Source organism: Harpia harpyja, chromosome 9, assembly GCF_026419915.1.
Source record: "Harpia harpyja isolate bHarHar1 chromosome 9, bHarHar1 primary haplotype, whole genome shotgun sequence".
Classification (NCBI taxonomy): Eukaryota; Metazoa; Chordata; class Aves; order Accipitriformes; family Accipitridae; genus Harpia; species Harpia harpyja.
The window spans coordinates 3,090,392-3,108,974 of record NC_068948.1 but is presented as its reverse complement, the minus strand read 5'-3'; the positions used below and the strand labels follow the sequence as shown (position 1 = coordinate 3,108,974).

Sequence of the window (18,583 nt, the reverse complement as noted above, 5' to 3'; positions counted from 1 at the left end):
CCAGACCCTGACCTCCACATACTGCTGCCAGACGCCAGGGTGAGGGGCAGAGGGCTGGGGGGGGCCGTAGGAAGGAACAGGAGAGTGAAGATTAAAAATACCCCCCCCCCTCCTCAAGCTGCCCCCCAACCTGCAGCCCCATCCCGGGCGCTGGCACATCAGGAAGCGATAAACTGTTCTGCGGCACCCCCCCTGCACCCCCCAGCAGCCTGGCCCCCCGCCAAAGCCACTGTCTCCGCTGTAATGCTCCCTGCCCTGCAGCCAACACACACAGAGGCACTTGCACACAACCCCCCCCCCCAAAAAAAAAAAAAAAAAAAGGCCCCGGGCACGCACACTCGTGCGTGCACGCACGAGCGCAGGCACACAGGGACGTGCACGCACACGCTGGTGTGCACGCACTCACGCGCACCCCGGTGTGTGCCCAACGAGGGGGGGGCCAGCACGCTCGGCTCACGCAACGCTCGCACACGCGTGTGCGCAGACAGCCCCCCCCCCAACACACACACCGCGTCGTCCCCCCAAACCCCCAGCCCCCCAAGAGCCGCTGGCCTCGGCCGGCCAACCCCGCCGTGCCGTGCCGCCGCTCGCCATCGTCACACCCGACGCCTCCCCACCAGGTTACACAAACAGGCTGCCACAAGCGCACACGCAGCCCGGCGCACGCTCACCTCGCCCGCGCGCGGCCCCGCGGCGGCACACCCACAAACCACACCGGCTCACCCCGATGCTCGCACGGGCCGGCGCGCACGCGCGAGCTTGCAGGAAGAAGGCGACTGGCTTCCCGCTGCCTTTTTCCCTCCATTAACTCCCTCCCGTGGCTCCCAGCTCGTGGCCCGACGGGCACCCATGCGGCAAGCCCGGCACCCACCCCCCGCCCCCCCGGCTCCGTGCCCCCCTCGCCTGCGTCGGGATGCCCCGGTCCAAGGGGTTCGGTGCCGGAGGAGGAGGAGGAAGAGAGTCGGCCACTCGCCCTGCTGCTCCAAGGGCTGGCAGCGGGCACTTGCCCAAAGTTTGGGGACAGCAGCCGGGCGCTCGCACCGGCTCCACCGTGCAAAGCAGTCGCACGGACTCGGCACGACGTAGGGTGCGAACGCGGCACGGCCGCGAGCGCGGCACGGCGAACCGCCGGGCCCCGGGGCGAAGGGCAAGGCAGACGGCGCAGGCAGGGGTGGAAAAGCGAGGATGGAGCAAAGCAACAAACACGGCGGCAGACGATGAGCCGGACGAGACGCCGCGGCCGCGGCATCACCCCGATGCGGCGTGCGGTGCCGGGGCTCCCCGCGTCAGGTTGCGGGGCTCGGTTAGCGACACGGTCCCTCCCTAGTCCCGCGTGTCCAGAAACACAGATAATACAAGAGCTACCCGCTCAGGCAGAGCGGGGCGTGTGGGTAAACTGAGGCACGGCCCCGCGGCAGTGCCCGGCGCACTCGGCTCAAGAAATGTACAGGCAGCAAGGCAAGGAGACGTGCCGAAGTCGGTGCCGCCAGCTGAGCCCCCAGCACGGCCCCGTGCCCTGCCAGCCCACGGGCCGGGCTCCCCCCCACGGGAAAATGACCCAAAAGATCTCTGTGGCAATGTGGGACACGGGGACCGAGCACCTCGGCCGACACCGGACCCTGAGGCCGCAGCACCCAGCAGGTCTCGTCTCCCCCCAACATCCCCCAGCTGGACCCCCAACTGCACAGCGACCTCCATCTCTCACGCCGTGGGGTCCCCCAAGCCCCACACGACGGGGTCCCCCAAACCCAGGGCGACCTCTGTCCTCCACACCACGGGGGTCTCTCAACCCCAGGGTGACCTTCGTCCCCCCACACCGTGGGCTCCCCACCCAGGCCCTGGGTGACCTCAGTCCCCCACACGACGGAGTCCCCCAACTCCAGGGTGACCTCCAACCCCCACACCAGGGGTCCCCCAATTCCAGGGTGACCCCCAACCCCCACACGACGGGGTCCCCCAACTCCAGGGTGACCTCCAACCCCCACACCAGGGGTCCCCCAACTCCAGGGAGACCTCCAACCCCCACACCAGGGTCCCCCAACTCCAGGGTGACCCCCAACCCCCACACAACGGGGTCCCCCAACTCCAGGGTGACCTCCAACCCCCACACCAGGGGTCCCCCAACTCCAGGGTGACCCCCAACCCCCACACAATGGAGTCCCCCAACTCCAGGGTGACCTCCAACCCCCACACCAGGGGTCCCCCAACTCCAGGGTGACCCCCAACCCCCACACGACGGGGTCCCCCAACTCCAGGGTGACCTCCAACCCCCACACCAGGGGTCCCCCAACTCCAGGGTGACCCCCAACCCCCACACGATGGGGTCCCCCAACTCCAGGGTGACCCCCACACGACGGGGTCCCCCCAAACCCAAGGCGACCTCCTTCCCCTACACCACAGGATCCCCCCAAACTCCGGGGTGACCTCCATCCTCCACACCCTGGGGGTCTCTCAACCGCAGCGCGACCTCTGTGTCGCGTGTGTGTGTCCCCCCCCACCCCCACAGTGACACCCCCCCCCCCCATTGAAGGCGACGCGGGGGGGGGGGGGGTTACGGTGCGAGGGGGTGCAGCACTCACCCGTGGGCCGCGCCGTCCAGCGGGGGCTGCGCTCCTCCATGGGCAGAGCGGTGGAGGGAGCCGAGCCGAGCCGAGCCGAGCCGGGCCGAGCCGAGCCGAGCCGAGCTTTCCCCCCCCCGCGCCGCTTCCTGCTTCCCTCGGCGCCCGCCCGCCGCCCCGGGAGCCGCACGGCTGGAGCGTGACTCACCGGGGGCCGGGCCGGGCAGGGCAGGGCCCCGACGGGGGCGGAGGACGACGGAGTGGGGGGGGGGGGGGGAACGGGCGGTTGGCACCTTCCCCCCCCCTCCCCAGGGAAGGGAGGCACCGGGGGGTCCCCTAAAAGGGATGCTGAGGGAGGGGGACAGCCCCCCCCCCCCACCCCATGGGGGTCGCGGGGCAGCATCGGGGAAGGTGCCCCCCAAGAATTAGGGTGATGGGGGGGGGGTGAAGGCTCTGATGGATGCCTGTGTCAGGCACCGATGGGGAAAAAAGGTTCGGGGGCATCCGGCCCTTTGACCCCCACCCCCAAAACTGCTTGGGCCGCCAAACAGGCTCTGGGATACGCCAGAGGTCAGAGCCCGACCCACCACGGCGAGCGCCCGCGGGGGTCCTGAGCCCGGACCCTGCGGAGATAAGGGGTGTTCCCACGACGGCCCCCTCCGCGCACCCCAATGCCCCGTGCCCCCCCCTGCACCGGGTGCAGTTTCGGGGGACAGAAGTGTCCCCTGCGGGTGGGGAACGCGGTGGTCACCCCCGTGCCCTCCCACCATCACCCTGCGGGCTTTGCCCACGCCGGAGTTCGGAGACACCAGTGAAACGAGCGGGGTGGGGCTCAGCCCACTCGGGAGCAGAGGAAGTTGCGGATCATCACGAGCCGTGCCAGTCGGATCCGCGTGCCGGACAGGCTCGGCAGGCTCGGACAGGCAGGACCCCGACCTTCCCCGGGCAGAAGGGAGGCTTCCGCGAGGAATCCGGTCCCGGCGCTGCCGGACACGAACGCGCATCTCTGCGGGAGGAGATGCAGGCCACGACAGGGGCATCCAGCCGGCCCCAAGCAAGCTGCCACACCACCACGCACACCCACCCACCCACCCACCCGAGCCCCTTCCCGGCTCACCCTCGCCTCCGTTTCCCCTCCATCCTCCTCCTCTTCCTCCAACAGGCCCCACTGCCCGTGGTGCCGGTGCTGCCCGTGGCGCCGGTGCTGCCCGCTGCCTCCCCCAGTCCTCCTCGCCGGCAGCACCAGTGCTCCCCCCCCTCCCCACTCCCTTTTCCCATTCTATTTTAAATTTTTATTGCATTCTTTTTAAAGAATACAGAGGAACAAATGCCCTTATCAGCAATTCTCACAAGGTATAAAGAGCCGCTTTTATCTCCCTGCCTTTACTAATCTAGAGCGAGCCAATGCCTGTTAATTTTTTAATTTTCCTAGTGAATGCATTTGTGGCTTTGTCAGCATCCATCCGCGCACACACTCTCCTCCGCACCCCAGCCCGGCGATCCCAGCACGGGATTGCCGCCGTGCCGGCAGAGCGGCGGCAAGCACGGCTCGTGGTTTTGCACCCACGAAGGAGTTTCGTGCACCGGGAAGTCCTGCGTGTCGCACAAGGCTCACCGGGACACCCTGGGATGTGCCACCGGCTGGGAAGCCCCAACATACGGCGGTAACCCCGGGGATGCCAGCCCGGCTCTGCCTGGCCACGGCACAGGCGGCGAGCGCCGCGGGGGATGCTGCCGGAGCGGGTCTCCATCCTCGGCACGGGGATGGATTCCCGCGCCAAGCCGGCCAGCCGTCACCGTCACCCGCTCCGGCCGAGGTCCCCGCGGAGGCACAGGGGGGGTTCACCCCCATCCCTCCCGGGGAAGGGAGGGCGGGCGCAGGCTGCCCGCACACCGGGGCTGGGAGCGCCGGCAGCCGGCCGCGGCGCGCAGATGAGATGTGGCAGGCGTGTAACAAGCCATTAGTCACTGTCACCTTTGCCCGGCAGCCACTGGCAGGGTAATAAATCCAGAGCTGACTCCGGCAGGCCCGTTCCAGGCCACGGCTCCCAGCTTGCCTCCGCGTCGCTGCCGGCTGGGCTGTGAGCAGCTTGCAAATGCATCCCGGTCCCCCCCACCCCGGGGGGGGGACACAGTGCTTTGCGGGGTCCCAAACCGGGGCCAAATCCCCGCGGGGGCTGATGGATGGCCGACACGGGCCACCGCGTCCCCGGCAAGTGCCCTTCCTCGGGGACGTGGGGGGGTCACAAATCCCCCCCCCACCCCACCAAGGAGCTCCCTTGCCCCACAGAGGCAGCGCTGCCCGCCCCGGTTCCCTGCCAGCCCCGGCACCCTGCCCGCTCCGGTTCCCTGCCCGCTGCACCTTGCGGTTCCCGGCTCTTCCCAACCCAACGCTAGGAACCGGCATCGGCAGTTGCTGCCAGATCAAAGCAGCCTGGCGTGGCACGGCGCGGCACGGCACGGCACGGCGCGCCCGCCGGGAAGGGCTGGCAAACAAGCCGGTCCAGGGAGGTGGCAGGCGGGAAGCACGCGTGATACCTCTCCCAAAAATGCTGCCGCTCCTGACGGACGGGGCAGCCGAGTCCTGGGAGCCGCTGCCCGGCCCAGCCCCGGGGGCCCCCCCAGCTCCCCGGCGCGGCCGGCCCAACGCCGCGGCTCTCCCCGGCGCCCACGGCCTGACTCACGGCCCCGGGGACGATGGGCAGGGACCGAGGTGCCGTCGGGGTCACCTCCCCGGCAGGGCTGCGGGTTTCGGAGCCCCAACCCCGAACCGTTGGGTGCAAGCCTTTGCCGGGAGACCCAAGCCGCGGCGGGCTGGCGGTGCACCCCGCGGTGGGGCAGGGGACGGTCCTCGGGGACGGCATTCCCGCAACCCCCCCCCCCCCCCCGGCATCCCCCGGCATCACCTACTTGTGGCTCCAGCGTCCGCGCCCTCCGCATCCAAAGCCGTCCGCTGGCCGATGTCCGGGACGACGCTGCCGCCCGTCCCCGGGCTCTCCCCGGTGCTGGCCACCCGGTGCCGGGGCTCGCCGGCCGCAGGCTTGGCGGCGGCCGTCTCGAGGGACGAAGAGGACGCCTGGAAAAGAAGCGGGACAGAGACTCAGCGCTTTTTCCCTTCCCCGGCCTGAGCGCGGCAGGGCCGGAGAACCGCCGGCACGGGTGGGGGGCACGGCGGGGGGGGGACACGACGACGGGGACACACGGACACAGGATGCTTTTGTTTTCCTGCCAGCCGGTGCACGTGGCCGGCGCGGGGAGCCGCACGCCAGCCTGCACCGCGGGGCTACAGCTGGATCCGGCCGATGGCTCCCAGCGCGGCCAGACGAGAAAGGCTGGAGGGGGGGGAGAGGACATGAATCAAAGCGGCGTCCCCTTGCTCGCCGGCGGCAGCTGGCCGGTTAGGCAGCTCCCGATTACTCAACCGGGCAGTGTTTGCTCAAGATCAACAACTCCCCCACCGCCGTCTTTGCCGGGCCGGCGAGGCGAACGTGCCGCAGGGATGGGGACGGTGTTGCCGCTGCTCCTCGCTGGGTTTGGGGACAGTCCCCCTCCCCGACCCCCGGCATCCCATGTTTGTTGTAGCTGTCATCCTCCCGCGTCGGGCGCGCCCAATGCACACAGCTTGGGCTGTCGCCGCTTCTGTTTATCTTTAATAAAGCGGCAGCCAGCGACGCCGCACGCATCCCGGCACCGCCACACCACGCCGAGACAGACGCACGGACAACCCAGCCTCGGGTCCCCGGGATGCTGCGCCCACCCCGGGCACGGCGGGATGCGGGTGACCTCCCCTCCTGCCGTAGGGGACACCCATAGGAGACACCTCGCTCTTGATTTGAGGACTTTAGGATGCGGGTTGCAGCACAGCAAGGATTTTACGTTGATCCCATTTTTCTTGGGATTAGTCCTATGAACATGGAGAGCCGAAGCGCAATAGATGGTAGGTGAATTTTTGGCTGGGAAGCCCTTAGACTCAACGAGCCACGCACGCGAGCGGACGTATAAATTTACCGTTTGCTTCCTGGAAAGGTTTAATTTATGGAATCCATATGGCAGCGCCACACAACCGCGAGCGCTCGGCACATCCCGCAAGTCCTCGAGTGCCACCACGTACCGGCTCCAACTGGCGGGGTGCCACCGGCTGCCCCGGCGATGGCGGGATGCTCTTCTCTTCCCCAACGATAAACAGAAGGCGACTGTCACAGTGGGCAGGGGACAATCCCGGAGACAGGTCCCCATCCCCAAAAGCTTGGCGTGGGATCCCTGGAGACGGCAGGGACACGTCCCGGGGGTCCCAGGGGGGATGCTGTGCCACCGTTCCTCCTCCCGGGGCGATGCCACCGGCAGCTGCAGGCAGCAATCCCCTACCTGTGGGCACGGGAAAGGGCTGGGGCGCACTTTGATACCGGGAGCAACTAATCATTAATTAGCATTAATCATCCCCCATCATGCATCACAGCAGCATTGGGCAAGATGTGGTCAGGGAGGGCCGGGCCGGGGTCGCGGTGGGAAGGCGGATTTCGGCAGCGGTTACCGGGCCGAGGCTGGCACCCTTCTGCTCTCCGGGGAGCCCCAGCAGCCCCCCCCCAGACCCCAACCCACCCACTGACCCCACGGCGGTGGCAGCCCCCCACCCTTTCTATTTTCCTGCCAGGGGATGCCGAGATGCAAAAGCACCCGAGATGGGTCCTAGGGCCCAAGGGGCAGCCAGGATCCGTCCCCCCTCACCGTCTGTGCCCCCTGGGACCCCCAAGGCAGCAGCCGGAGCCGGAGCACCGGCCGCCTCCTCGCTTTAACTTCACCCCCCACTATCTGTCAGCAAATCATCCCCGGTTACACAGATAAGGAATAATTGATGCAAAGGAGCCATCTGTTTGCGAACACGGAATATCTGCTCAATTAGGAGGGATCTGTCCACCCAGATAAAGCATCGCAGCAGCCCCTCGGAGTGGGGGGGGGGGGCCTCCCTCCCCAACCACGTCCTCAAAGACTCACCCTCAATTAGAGGCGAGCGGGTTGATTTGGGCGCTAATTTGCTAAGCAGCACCCTGAGGTGCCTGGGCAGAGGCTGAGAGGGAAGGGTGCTCTGCCACCAAGCACTGAAATTCGAGGTGGGGGCTGGCAGCTCCCCCACGTCCCATCGTGGCGATGCTCTGCCCATCCCGGCCCGGGGCTCGGGGAGATGCACGTCCCCACGGGTGGAGAGAGGGGCCCAGCCGGCCAAACGGTGCTGAGCTGAGGCCGGCCTGCTCATTGCATGGGTGGCTGTCTGCAGAAACGCACCGAGGGAGCCTGCACGTGGACAGACGGACTCGAGGATGAGCCTGCAACAGCTCGCAGCGTGCACCGGCCACGCACAGCCCCGGCGGGGACCAGGGCCACGGGGCACGGCCCCTGGGCAGGGTCGAGGTCCAGCGTTAGGCGTGCGGCGAGGTGACATCGATGCGACATCGTTATGGGACGTTATTAACACGGGAAAAACTGAGCTGGCAGGCAGGCGAGGGCTGCAAGCCAGGGGAGACAGGCAGGGATGGCAGGGCAGCTCCGCAGGTGACAAAAACGGGGGGAAAAAAGGCTCCCAGCCGGAGCCGGCACGGATGGCCCCGCGGCACGGCACTCCCTCAACCCCCCCCCCGTGTGGCATCTGCCTCCGTCTCCCCTGGCAGGTCCTTGGTACAAAGGACACGGAGAGCTGGAGCCGGCTCGAAACACAGCCACTGGCCTTGATGGACAGGCAGGGAGAGGCACTGCCAGACCCCGCGTCACCCGTGCCCCCCACCACCAGCACGGCAGCACCGCGGTGCCCCACCTGCCCTGGGCTCGGTGCCCGGCGCCGGCAGCTTCGCAGCCGGGGAACGCGACGGCGGCAAGGGCAGGGAGCGGTGTCCCTGCGTCCGTCCCTCCCTGCCAAGGGCACATTCCTTCTGCTCCCGTCACCGGATAAACACCTGCCGCGGCACCCGGCTCTCCCCCCCGGCCCCGGCTTCGGGATGGCGGTGACAGAGCGGGAAAGCGAACGGCCGCGGCGGCTCTCCGGCGAGAGATCCGGCACGCAGGCGGCCGCGCCGGCGCGTTTCCTCTGCCTTCGGGACACCAGAAAACGCGGCTTCCCCATTCCACCTCCCCTACGCCTCGCTTGCCGCCGGGGCGGGCGGCGGCACGGGCAGCGGCGATGCCGCCCGTGGGGATGCCGCCCACGGGGCACCGCGGGCACGGCAAAGCCCGCTCCCCCCCCCCCCCCAAATCCCGGCAGCATCGCAGCCCCGCAGCCCCAACCTCCGCTTTCCCGGGTGGTAGCACCCTGGAAACCCCCCATGCTCCCGGCAGGCAGGGCACCGGGGGTGGATGCGGTCGTGGCACTTCGCCTCTTGGCTGGCATCACCCCGGCGGGGCGGCGGGCACGGAGCCCGGCGAGCACCGGCACAGCTGCGCCAGCGATGGTTTTTGGCACGGTCTGCGCGCAAGCTCCCGTGAGAGAGCAAGGGCCGAGGTGGGGAGGATGCTCGGCACGGAGGGGCCGCATCCTGCACCTCCTGGGGGATGCAAAAAGCCGGCTGCAGAACGAGAAGCCTCGGCACGGGGGGGGAGCAGCGCACTCCAGCACCCGGTTGCAAGGCTGGGGGGGGGATGAACCCCCGCCACCCCCCGTCCCCCAGCTCCCCCCCAGGCCTGCGAGGCGGTGCTCAGAATAAAAGGTGGGTTTGGAGTGTTTTAGGGCTGCGGCGAGCGGGCTCCCTCCGGCTCCTTTCGTCGGTGAGGCCGCGGAGCCTTCGGCTCACGCTGGGGCTTTATCACCGCCGCCGCGGGCACAGCCCCAGCCGCGTGTTCGCCCAGGCGGTTCCAGCTGCTCTTCCCTTCAGGAAGCCTTCGCCCTCCTCCTCCTCCTCCTGCCAGCAGCCTGAAACCAGAGGGTTTTCCCCCAAAAGGAGGCTGTGCCCGGAGACCTGGTGCAGCGGGCGTCCTGCCGGTGGCACGGCTCGGCACCCCACGGGTCTCTGCCACCCTGGTGGGTGCCCGCAGGAGGGGCGGTGGCCAGATGCGCGCATCCCCGCCGTCGCCGTGTTTAAAGTTTCTCAGCCATGTTTGCTGGCGGAAAGTTGGAACCTGCAATTACAGCAGTGCTAACCCCTCATTAAAAATGGGAAGGGGGAGAGGAAAAAAAATGGGAAAGAAACAAAAGGCTCCAGAGACAGACACGGTGCCGTTAACCCTTCCCAAGCTGGGGATGTGCCCAACCCAGGGCCCTCCCCCGCCCTCCAAAAAATTAATACGGCTGCAGGGATGCGCTGCAGCGATGGCGGGGAGCCGGCGGTGACACCGTGTGCCGGGGGTCAGCCCATCCCCGCAGCCGTGGGCATCGCTGCCCACCCGGATCCACGCCCCCCCCCCCGGCTCCGTGTCCCGGCAAAGCCGGCTGTGCCGTGGCGTGGCCCAGCCCGCCGTCGGCACCCGCGTGGGCACGGCCGCGGCTGTGCCGGAGCCGTTTGTCACGGCGGGGCTGCGGTTCCTGCTCGCTCTCCAGCAGCGACACCGTGACGCCTGCTGCAGGAGCCCACACAATATGTTCGCACTCATCTCGCAGCTGCCCCCAGACAGCCCGAGGTGCCGCGCTCCTCCCCGGCGCGGGGGCCCGGTGTGTGCCGGCAGAGCCACGGCGCGCCGGCGAGCCCAGGCAGGAACCGGCAACGGGGCGAGCGGGGATGGAGGGGGGGGGCTGAACGGGCAACGCCGGAGACTGCGGTCACGCCGGACGCCGCATGGGAAGACGATGCTGGAAACGCCGCCGGCACCGAAAAAGGCTCGCGCCGGCGTTCCCAAGGGCCAGGCTGTGCCACGAGCCTGGGGAACGCCGGGCAAGGGGAAAGGCCTGACCCTGACCCCCGTGTCACCGCAGCCCCCCTCCCACCCCACCACCGTGCCGGCGAAGCAGGTTTGCAACCACCCGCCGCCGGCATGGCGGAGGAAGCGCCCGACGGAAGCGGGCACAGCACCGCCCCGCTCGCTGTCGCTTTTGGGGTGGAGGACGGGGGGGCCCCCCCCAGGAGCCCGTTCCCGGTGAGGGTCTGATCCTGGCACCCACCCCGGCGCGGTCGCATCCCCCCGCCTCGCGTCCCCATCCCTGCGGAGCGGCGGGTCCCCGCGTCGCCCTCCCACCGCCGCCATCCTCCCCCCCCCCCCCCCCCTTGGCGACACCATCTCACCCGCCGCGGCCGCAGCGGCTCTGACAGCCAGCTAACGAGCTGCAGGCAGCAATTTGGGTTATATATAGCCCCAAAGTGACTGCATCTAATTGCTCCAGCACGTACCGGCCCCGCCGCGGGGTCCGGGTGCTGGGCGCAGAGGAACGGGGTGGGTGGCACGTGCTCGGTCCCCCCCTCCCCTGCCCTCACCCCGTGTGACCCCCCCACCCCCCTCCAGACCCCCCGAGGCTGACGGGGCGCGAGCATCGCCCCATCCCACGCCGGCCCCGGGAAGCGGGGCTGTTCTCGCCGGCTTTGTGCCGGGGCCGTAAGCGGCTTTGGCTAAAGCTGCCGTCCCAGCCCGTCTCAGCCAGAGGCCCTAAGGAGCTTTTGTCCCCTCTCATTAAGGGGTTTCGGCCGGGGGGCCGCGGGGTGCAGCACCCCACACCCCCTCGCCCGCAGCCCGCCGGCTCCAACCAGCTGCTCCGGCAGCCCCGGGAGGGAGGAACGGAGGGAGGGCGGTGGTCCTGCCACAAGCCTCCCCCCCCCCCGGCCCTTTGTGGCAGCAGCCCCCATCCCCTCGCAGCAGCTGCCAGGCGAGGCGGCGGGCGCGCAGATGCGGCCGGGCGGTGAAGGCGGGGGGGTGGTGGCGGTGGTGATGGTGGGGGTCCCCCGCGGCGGCTCCCCATGCCGGCGGGGTGAGAGGCGGCCCCCCTCGCCCAGCCGTCGGCGGGGAGGGGAGCCAGAGCCGAAATTGTTTGCCAGCTTCCTCGAGACGGCACAATGGAGGGCGCGCAGGCGGATCCGGGGTCAGGGGTGAGAGCAGCAATAAGTGGTTTATGCCTTTTGTGAAGAGGCTGAACTGACAGCTCGCTGGATTAACAAAGACGTCCTCTGTTCCCGGGCAGGTCATGTGGAAAGCGCTGCGCCGACCCCTGTCACTTCTTTTTTTTGCAAGAACAGACATTTGTTCGCCAGCGAACGGGGAGGTGATGGAGGGGGAGGAGGGGGGGGGGGTGGCGGGGGTGGGGGGGGCACGCAGCCGCTCGCTCCCGGCTTTCCCCGAGCTCCTCTGGGGCTCTGGGTGTGGGGACCGGCGGCCGCTCGCTGCTTCGGCAGCTCTGGCCGCACCGCGTCCTCTCCCGTGCCTCAGTTTCCCCAGGTTGTGGGATGAGCCGTGGCTGGTGGCGATGCACGAGGCCCCCGCGGGATGCCAGCACCTCCACCCCGCTGCCCGGGCGGTGCTGGGTCCCGTGTCGCCCCACTTCCACACCGACAGGCCCCCACGCTCGCCACCCCGTCACCCCAGGGCCAGAGAGGCTGGGCAGGATGGGACCCGCACCCTGCTCGGTGCCAGAGCGGCCCCTGTCCCACTGTGGGGACACAAAGTTCTTGCTTACGTCTGCCGGTCCCTGCCAGGCTGGGAAATGTTCCCTCCACCCTGCTTTCAAGGCAGGGAAACTGAGGCAGGGGACGATGTGAGCATCCCATCCATGCACAGACAGCAGGGCTGGCAGCAGCACCTCCGCTCCTGGTGCTGAAAGGGGAGCTGGCCCTGCATGGAACAACCAGCCCTCCCAAATCTGCAAGGATTTCCCCAAGGCTCTGCGGCACAGACCCTTCGCCGTCATCATTAGACTCCAGAGTAAACAGCTGAAATAGTGCCTTTCCACACTGAAACAAACTACTCTGGCCGGACCAGTGACCCCCCTGGCCGCGCTTGTCCCAGCAGCTCCCACCTCCCTCTGCCACCACGCCACAGCCCTGGCTCCAGGCCAGCGCTGCCTCTGCCCCCCTGGGACCACAGGCCCCAGGCTGGGAGGGGAGGGATGCAGCTCGCTGCAGAGCACGGCCTGCCACCCAAATCCTGCAGAGACCCCGCGGGACGTGCTGCTGCCCAGCCCCGGGGCCCTGCTCCATCCCGCCGCGTTCCCCATCCCCATCTCGGGGACACCACGACCCTGCAAGCCAGCGCGGCGCCCGGCTCACCCACCTCCAGGTCCGGAGCCGCCGGGCAGTCTGCGGCCGCTGTCCCCTCCCTGCCACCCTAAATACCTGCTGCGGGGAGAGGCGGCTGCCCCAAGGGGCTTTTCATTCTGGAAAATCCCCCCCGCCCCACGGCGGCTCATGTTTTCGGGGCATTCCCACATGTACAAAGCCCCACGGGGGTAAACTGAGGCAAGGAGGAGCAGCCGCGTCGATGCAAGGCTCTGCCAGGCTCACCACGCCGGGGGCGAGGGGACCCGACTGGGGGACCCCATCCATCTGGGGGGGGCAGGTCACAGCAATCACCCGTGGGGCAAAAAGCCGTCGCCTTCCTCGGCGCGGGTCCCGGCGAGGGCCACACGCCGGCCGGGCAATCAGCTTGGGACGCGGTGGCATTAAAGCCTCAATCTGCCCCCCCCCCCGTGTCCCCCTTCTTCATCCAGCCAGGCGGCTTAGCGCGCCGGTTCTCAGCTCCCGCCTGCCATCTAAAGACGGACTTACCGCCAGGTCCAGCGCTTCGTTAAGCCGCAGATTAAACGCGCACCATCTGCAAGGGGAAACTTTAATGCAGGATAATACCTGGAGCGCACACTCTGCCGTGTCACCGCGCGCCCCGGGCCACGCCAGGCACGGGTGGGCACGAAGCCCCTCGGTGGCACGATGTCCCTTAGCGGCACCATGCCCCTCAGCGGGGATTTTGAGGGCTTTGCACGTGCGAGCGGTACCCAAGCTGGATGGCCCCATCGTCCCCTCCTGGCACAGCCCCCGAGGACCCACGTCTGGCTGGGGTGGGGGCTGCACCCCCAGCCAGCCCCTGTGTCCCCCCTGGGGCAGCCACCCCCAGGCAGGGGACACCCAGGCGCTCGGGGCGGTCCAGCCACCACCCCCCTTATTAATTACTTTAAGCGATTACGAGTTTCTTCGTCAGGACAGGAGATTAGACCCTGCAGCTGGGAGCCATCTTCCCCCACATCCCTCCTCCCCCAGGGGACAACATGGGGGGGGGGGTGTCCTGCTCTGTCCCCCACTTTTAGGAGCAAATCCCACCATCTCCAACCCCACAAAGGTGGCCCAGGTGCCCTCCGTCCCCCCCCAGCTCAACGAAGCCCCCAGGGACACCCAGGCCAGCAGCATCACCCGGGGTGCAGCGGGGACACGGGGTCACCCAGGCTGTCCCTAGTGATGGGGGGGGGGGACACAGAGCTAGGCTGAGCATCCTGCAGAGGCAGAAGGGATGCTGGGTTCCGCTCAGCAGCGAGGAGGGGTGCTGGTGGGGGACAGTGCACCCCAAAAGTGGGTGGAGGAGGGCGAGGCACCCGCTTGCCGACTCAGCACCCTGATGAATTATACCGGATTACAGGTCCCTGGTCAGGTCAGCGGGGAAAGGAGCCAAAGAGGCTCTCCGCCTCCCGACCCGCTCCTGCCGGAGAATTTACGGCCAGGACTCCGCGACAGGCTGAGTAATTAGTACCGGGCGGGAGATGGCTGAATCAGCACCGAAGGGATGGAGCTGGAGGAGGGGGGATCGGTGCAGCGGCGAGCTGGGGGGGCTGTGGGACTGACAGTGGCCCCCCTGGGATACAGGGGCAATGGGTGACCCAGCAGAGCCTGCCAGCTGCCGGAGGGGTCATCCCTACGGCTGCGAGCGTTGAGGGAAAGCCGGCTAGCTCAGCATCCCATCCCCAACCTGCTCTGGTCCAGCATCTCTTGAGTCGGTCCCTCGAGGTGTCACTTCGGGAACACCCCGGGACGCAGCTACGGCACGCAGAAGCCCCCCCATCCCGTTCGCTTCAACACGAGCATCGCTCTGGTCCTCCCTTCACGGCCTGGATGCCGCATCCCAGGACGCTGGAGCCCCGGGATGCCCGAGCATCCGCGCGGCCGTACCCGGGCAGCCCTCGGGCCTCCACGGCTGCCATCGATTTACCGGGGTTGGGAATGGCAGGACTGGCTCCCCGGCAAAGCCAGCCCCTGCTCCGCGGTTGATTACAGCCATTTCCCTGCCCGTTCCCCCTCCCCGCTGTCTCCCTCCTGCCTCCGTCTGCTGCCTGGTTTTACGAGGGCCATTTCCAAGAGGTCGCTGGAAATAGATTTTTATCACCTCATGATAAATATCGTTTACAGTGACATTACTGCTCCGAGCAGCCGTGCAGAGGAGGGAGAGAGGCGGGCAGGCGGACGCCCACTCGTAGCCCCCAGCTCCGCGGGGCACCGGCTGGGCCCTTTCTGGTCCCCGTCCCCATCCCCGCAGGTTCGGGCAGTGCCAAGCCCCGACACCATCCATCCACCCAGGCGGCAGGAACAGAGGGAGCCGCATTATTAGCCCCGCGTGCCATTAAGCACTTAAAAAGCCATAGGAATAAGCCGCGCCATTAGCTGACAAGCGAGCTGGGAGGGGAGGGATGCACGGTAGCGGTGGGGGGAACCGAGCGGGGACCGGGGGATCTCACCACCCCACGTGCCGCAGGGTGCCCGCAAACCCCCCGGGAGAGATGCTCCAGTGTGCCTGGGGAGGGCAGGTAGAACGGCCCCCTCCTGCACACAGCTCCAGGGTGGAAAACCAGGGGCTTTCAGAGCTGACACATCACTTCTGCAGGGGTGACGCCGCTGGGCACCTCTCCAGAGGGACTTTTCGGCAGGGCAGGGAGAACCGGCTCCCCGCTCGTCCCCTCCGAGCCCGCCCCGGCCAGGCTTTGCTTTAGGGACGGAGCTGGTGCAGACACCCAGGAGAAAAAAGCCACCGCTGGGCTGAGAACTGCAAACTCATGACAGCCACGGCACCGGCCCCGAGTGTTGCAACCCTGCGCAGAGGCGATCCGGCGGCCCAGGGGAGCACGGGTCCTGCCCCGGCCGAGCCTGCGAGGCAGGACGGCTGCCAAGCCGTGCCCACAGGCAGCTGCCTCTGGAAAAGGGCACGGCGGCGGGCAGGGGGCCAAGGCCAACCCGCTGCCCGCGCCAGCCCCACCACACACAGCGCCGGCCACCCCCGGGGGGGGGAACAATCGCCCCTTTCACCAGTGCCGAGGCGGGAGTGGATGGGGGGGGGGGGGTGTCACCTGTGGGGACAGAGCCAGGGTCCCCAAGGTGCCTACCCCCCCCGCCCCGTGCAGAGCAGCCCTGCAAAAGCCGGGGTGAAGCACGGCAGCGAGCCCCGCCGCGGCGCCGGCAGGGAGAGCCAGCCTGCAACACCCGGCAAAGAGCAACCCTCGCCCACGGGCAGAGAGCGCGGCAACGCCAGCCCGTGCCAAGAATCCTGTTTTCTCTCCCCAGCCCTGGCTCCCTGGGGCAAGCCGCCTCCTGCCTCGCTGCCTCAGTTTCCCCCTCCCAGCACCCAAGGAGCTGGCAGGGATGCCGGGGGTACGGGCAAGGGGTGGGGCAGCCACGGCGGGGGAGCCCCAGCTCGGTGTTTCGGCCGCTTCTTGCGACACGCGGCGCAAACCCGCCGCGGCGCGGAGCCTCGGCGTCTCGCTTGGCAAGCGGCCCCGCGGCGTGGGGCCGGGAGGGAGGGAGGGAGCTGGGCTTTGTGTGGGGACAAGCCCCAGCGAGACAGCGGCAGCGGCCACCTGCCGCGAGCTGCCGTGGCGGCACGGCCCCTCCTCTGCCCCTCACACCCAGCGGGTAGAAAACCACCCCAAAAAGGGACAGCCCGGCCACCCCGGCAGCACCTCTGCCGTCACCTCGCTGCCAGGACACGCGCGTGGGTCAGCCGGCGTTGCCCCCACGCCATCGCCCCTGCCGAGGCCGCGCCAGCAGCTGGCACTGTCCCCCGGTGCCACGTCCCACCCCGGCACACGGGGCACCCCCAGGAACGAGGGGTCCCTCGTCCAGCCCCCGGAGACCCCCACGGCAGGCGACGCGCCCGGGATGCCCGGCGGCAAGACGCGTTTCGAGCCAGCTGCCTCCAGCGAGCACGAAAGGGGGGGGGGTTTGTTCACCTGGCGAGCGGTTCGGTGGCCCCCGGGGTCGGCTCTCGCCACGGCCTCGTGGCTCCCGCCACGCAGGAGCCACCGCCGGTGCCAGCACACCCCGGCAGGGCCACCTCCCCGGCGGTCACGCTGACCTTATGTGTCACTGCAGGGAGAGCCTGTGCCCCCCCCCCCCGCCAGCCCAGCGCTTGGCCTGGCACACGGCTCCTGCGGCCAAGGCATGCCCCGCGGCTTGGCACCCACCCTGCCTGCCGCCGGCCTGCGGCTCCCACCGCGCATCCGCCCTCCTCTCCTCGGGGCTGGCGGTGCGGACGGACGGACGGACGGCAAGAGCGCAGACTCCTACTCGCCCTGCCCCAAGCCCTGGGGTGAAGGTTTGGGCATCTCCTGCCCAAGCCTGGGTGCAGGGGGGGGGGGCAAGGGCAGAGGCAGCAAAGGGTGGGCAGTGCCCGCTCCCAGGGTCACCCAGCCACCAGCATCCCTCGGGGACCCACGGCTCCAACCTCCGCACACCCAGCTGAGCACCTGGGGGGGTGCAGGGGGGGCAAGCTTTGCCCCCATCATCCACAAACGGAGCTTCGCGCTGCCGGGGAGGCGGCGGCCACGGGGACCAAACCCCTTCGCCCCCCCATCCCAAGCACCGCTGCCCCCCACCCCGGCAGGCCAGACCCGAACCCCCCCAAAGGATGATACATGTGCTGCAGCCCCTCGGTTGGGGTCCCCACCCCGCGCACCCCTGGAGAGCTCCATGCGGGCCTGCTGGCGTGCAGAAAGCCCATTTTACTACTTTTTTTGGAAAAAAAAAACCAAAAAACCAACTCCCATCAGCGGAGGGAGCCCGCTCCCCCAGCCCGGCAGCACCGCGCAAAGTTTGCAGCAAGTTGCGCGGAGCCCCCCCACACACACACTTTGGGTACCATCGGCAGGTTGGGGTGCCGCAGGGTCCCACCGCTTGCGTGCGTCCCCCCCCTCGGTGTGCTCCCACCCACCCCCACCTCGGGACAACCCCCCCCCTCCCCACCTCGCATCTGGTGGCGGGGTGGGGGGGGGACACAAAACACACACACAACAAGTCCCGGGAGTGCGTGGGGGGGGGGTGCTACAACCTCCTCCACCACCCCACTCCCCCTTTAGTAAGGACCCCCCCCCAAGGGCTAGGGCTGGCGCGGTGCCCCCCCCAGACACACACACACACTCCGGCAGGGCTGGGGCAGGGGTGGGGGGGCCGGGGGGGGGGGTTAGGAGGTACAGGCAGCTGCCTGCCCTTGCACCTACCTGTGGCGGCAGCGGCAGGGAGCGGTGGACCCCACGCAGCCCCGCGGCGGCAGCGAGCGGGAGGAGGCAGCGCCGCGCACACGCACACGCGCGATCAATCCCGAGCCGCCGGCGAGAGGCGGGGGGGGGGGGGGGGGACACGGTGAAGAGCCGGCTGGTGATGGTGGGGGGGGGGGGTGTCAGGGAAATTAATAAGCGAGAAAAAGGCACTTTAACCCACCCCCCCACCCCTCCCCGGGGCTCGCCACCGTGCCGCGGGGGTGGCTGGAGGGTGGCGCTGGGGAGGATGGGGGGGGGGGATCAAAGGCTGGGGGGGGGAAGGAAGGTTGGGGAGGGGGTGGGGGGGTCTCGCCAACCCCCGCTGCCTGCCACAACAAAGAGCCAGACACAACAAAAGCAGCATATGGCCAGAGCCGCGCGGGGCTGTAAATTAAACATAAAGGGAAGATTAGATAATTAATGAGCGCTCCCGGGCCGGCCTCGGGGAGGGGGGGGGGGCCTGCCTGCTGCGGGGAGCCCTTCGCCCCAGCGCCCAGCCCCGACGAGGGGGGGGGGGGGGTTGGGGGGGGGGCGACGGCCCCGGCAGCGCAGGGGGCCCGGGGGGGGGCACCTGTTGGGAGGGGAGGATGGGCAGCGGCCGGATCCAGCCTCGCCAGCTGCT

General features: G+C 68.9%; 1 protein-coding gene across 1 annotated transcript in view; it reads right to left on the bottom strand.

The window, feature by feature from the left end:
- LOC128145485 (genetic suppressor element 1-like) overlaps positions 1 to 18,583 on the bottom strand; it is a 100,650-nt gene that overhangs the window by 58,319 nt on the left and 23,748 nt on the right. The window contains 1 exon segment of the mRNA XM_052795645.1: positions 5,469 to 5,634. Coding sequence (XP_052651605.1) covers positions 5,469 to 5,634 — 166 coding nt within the window.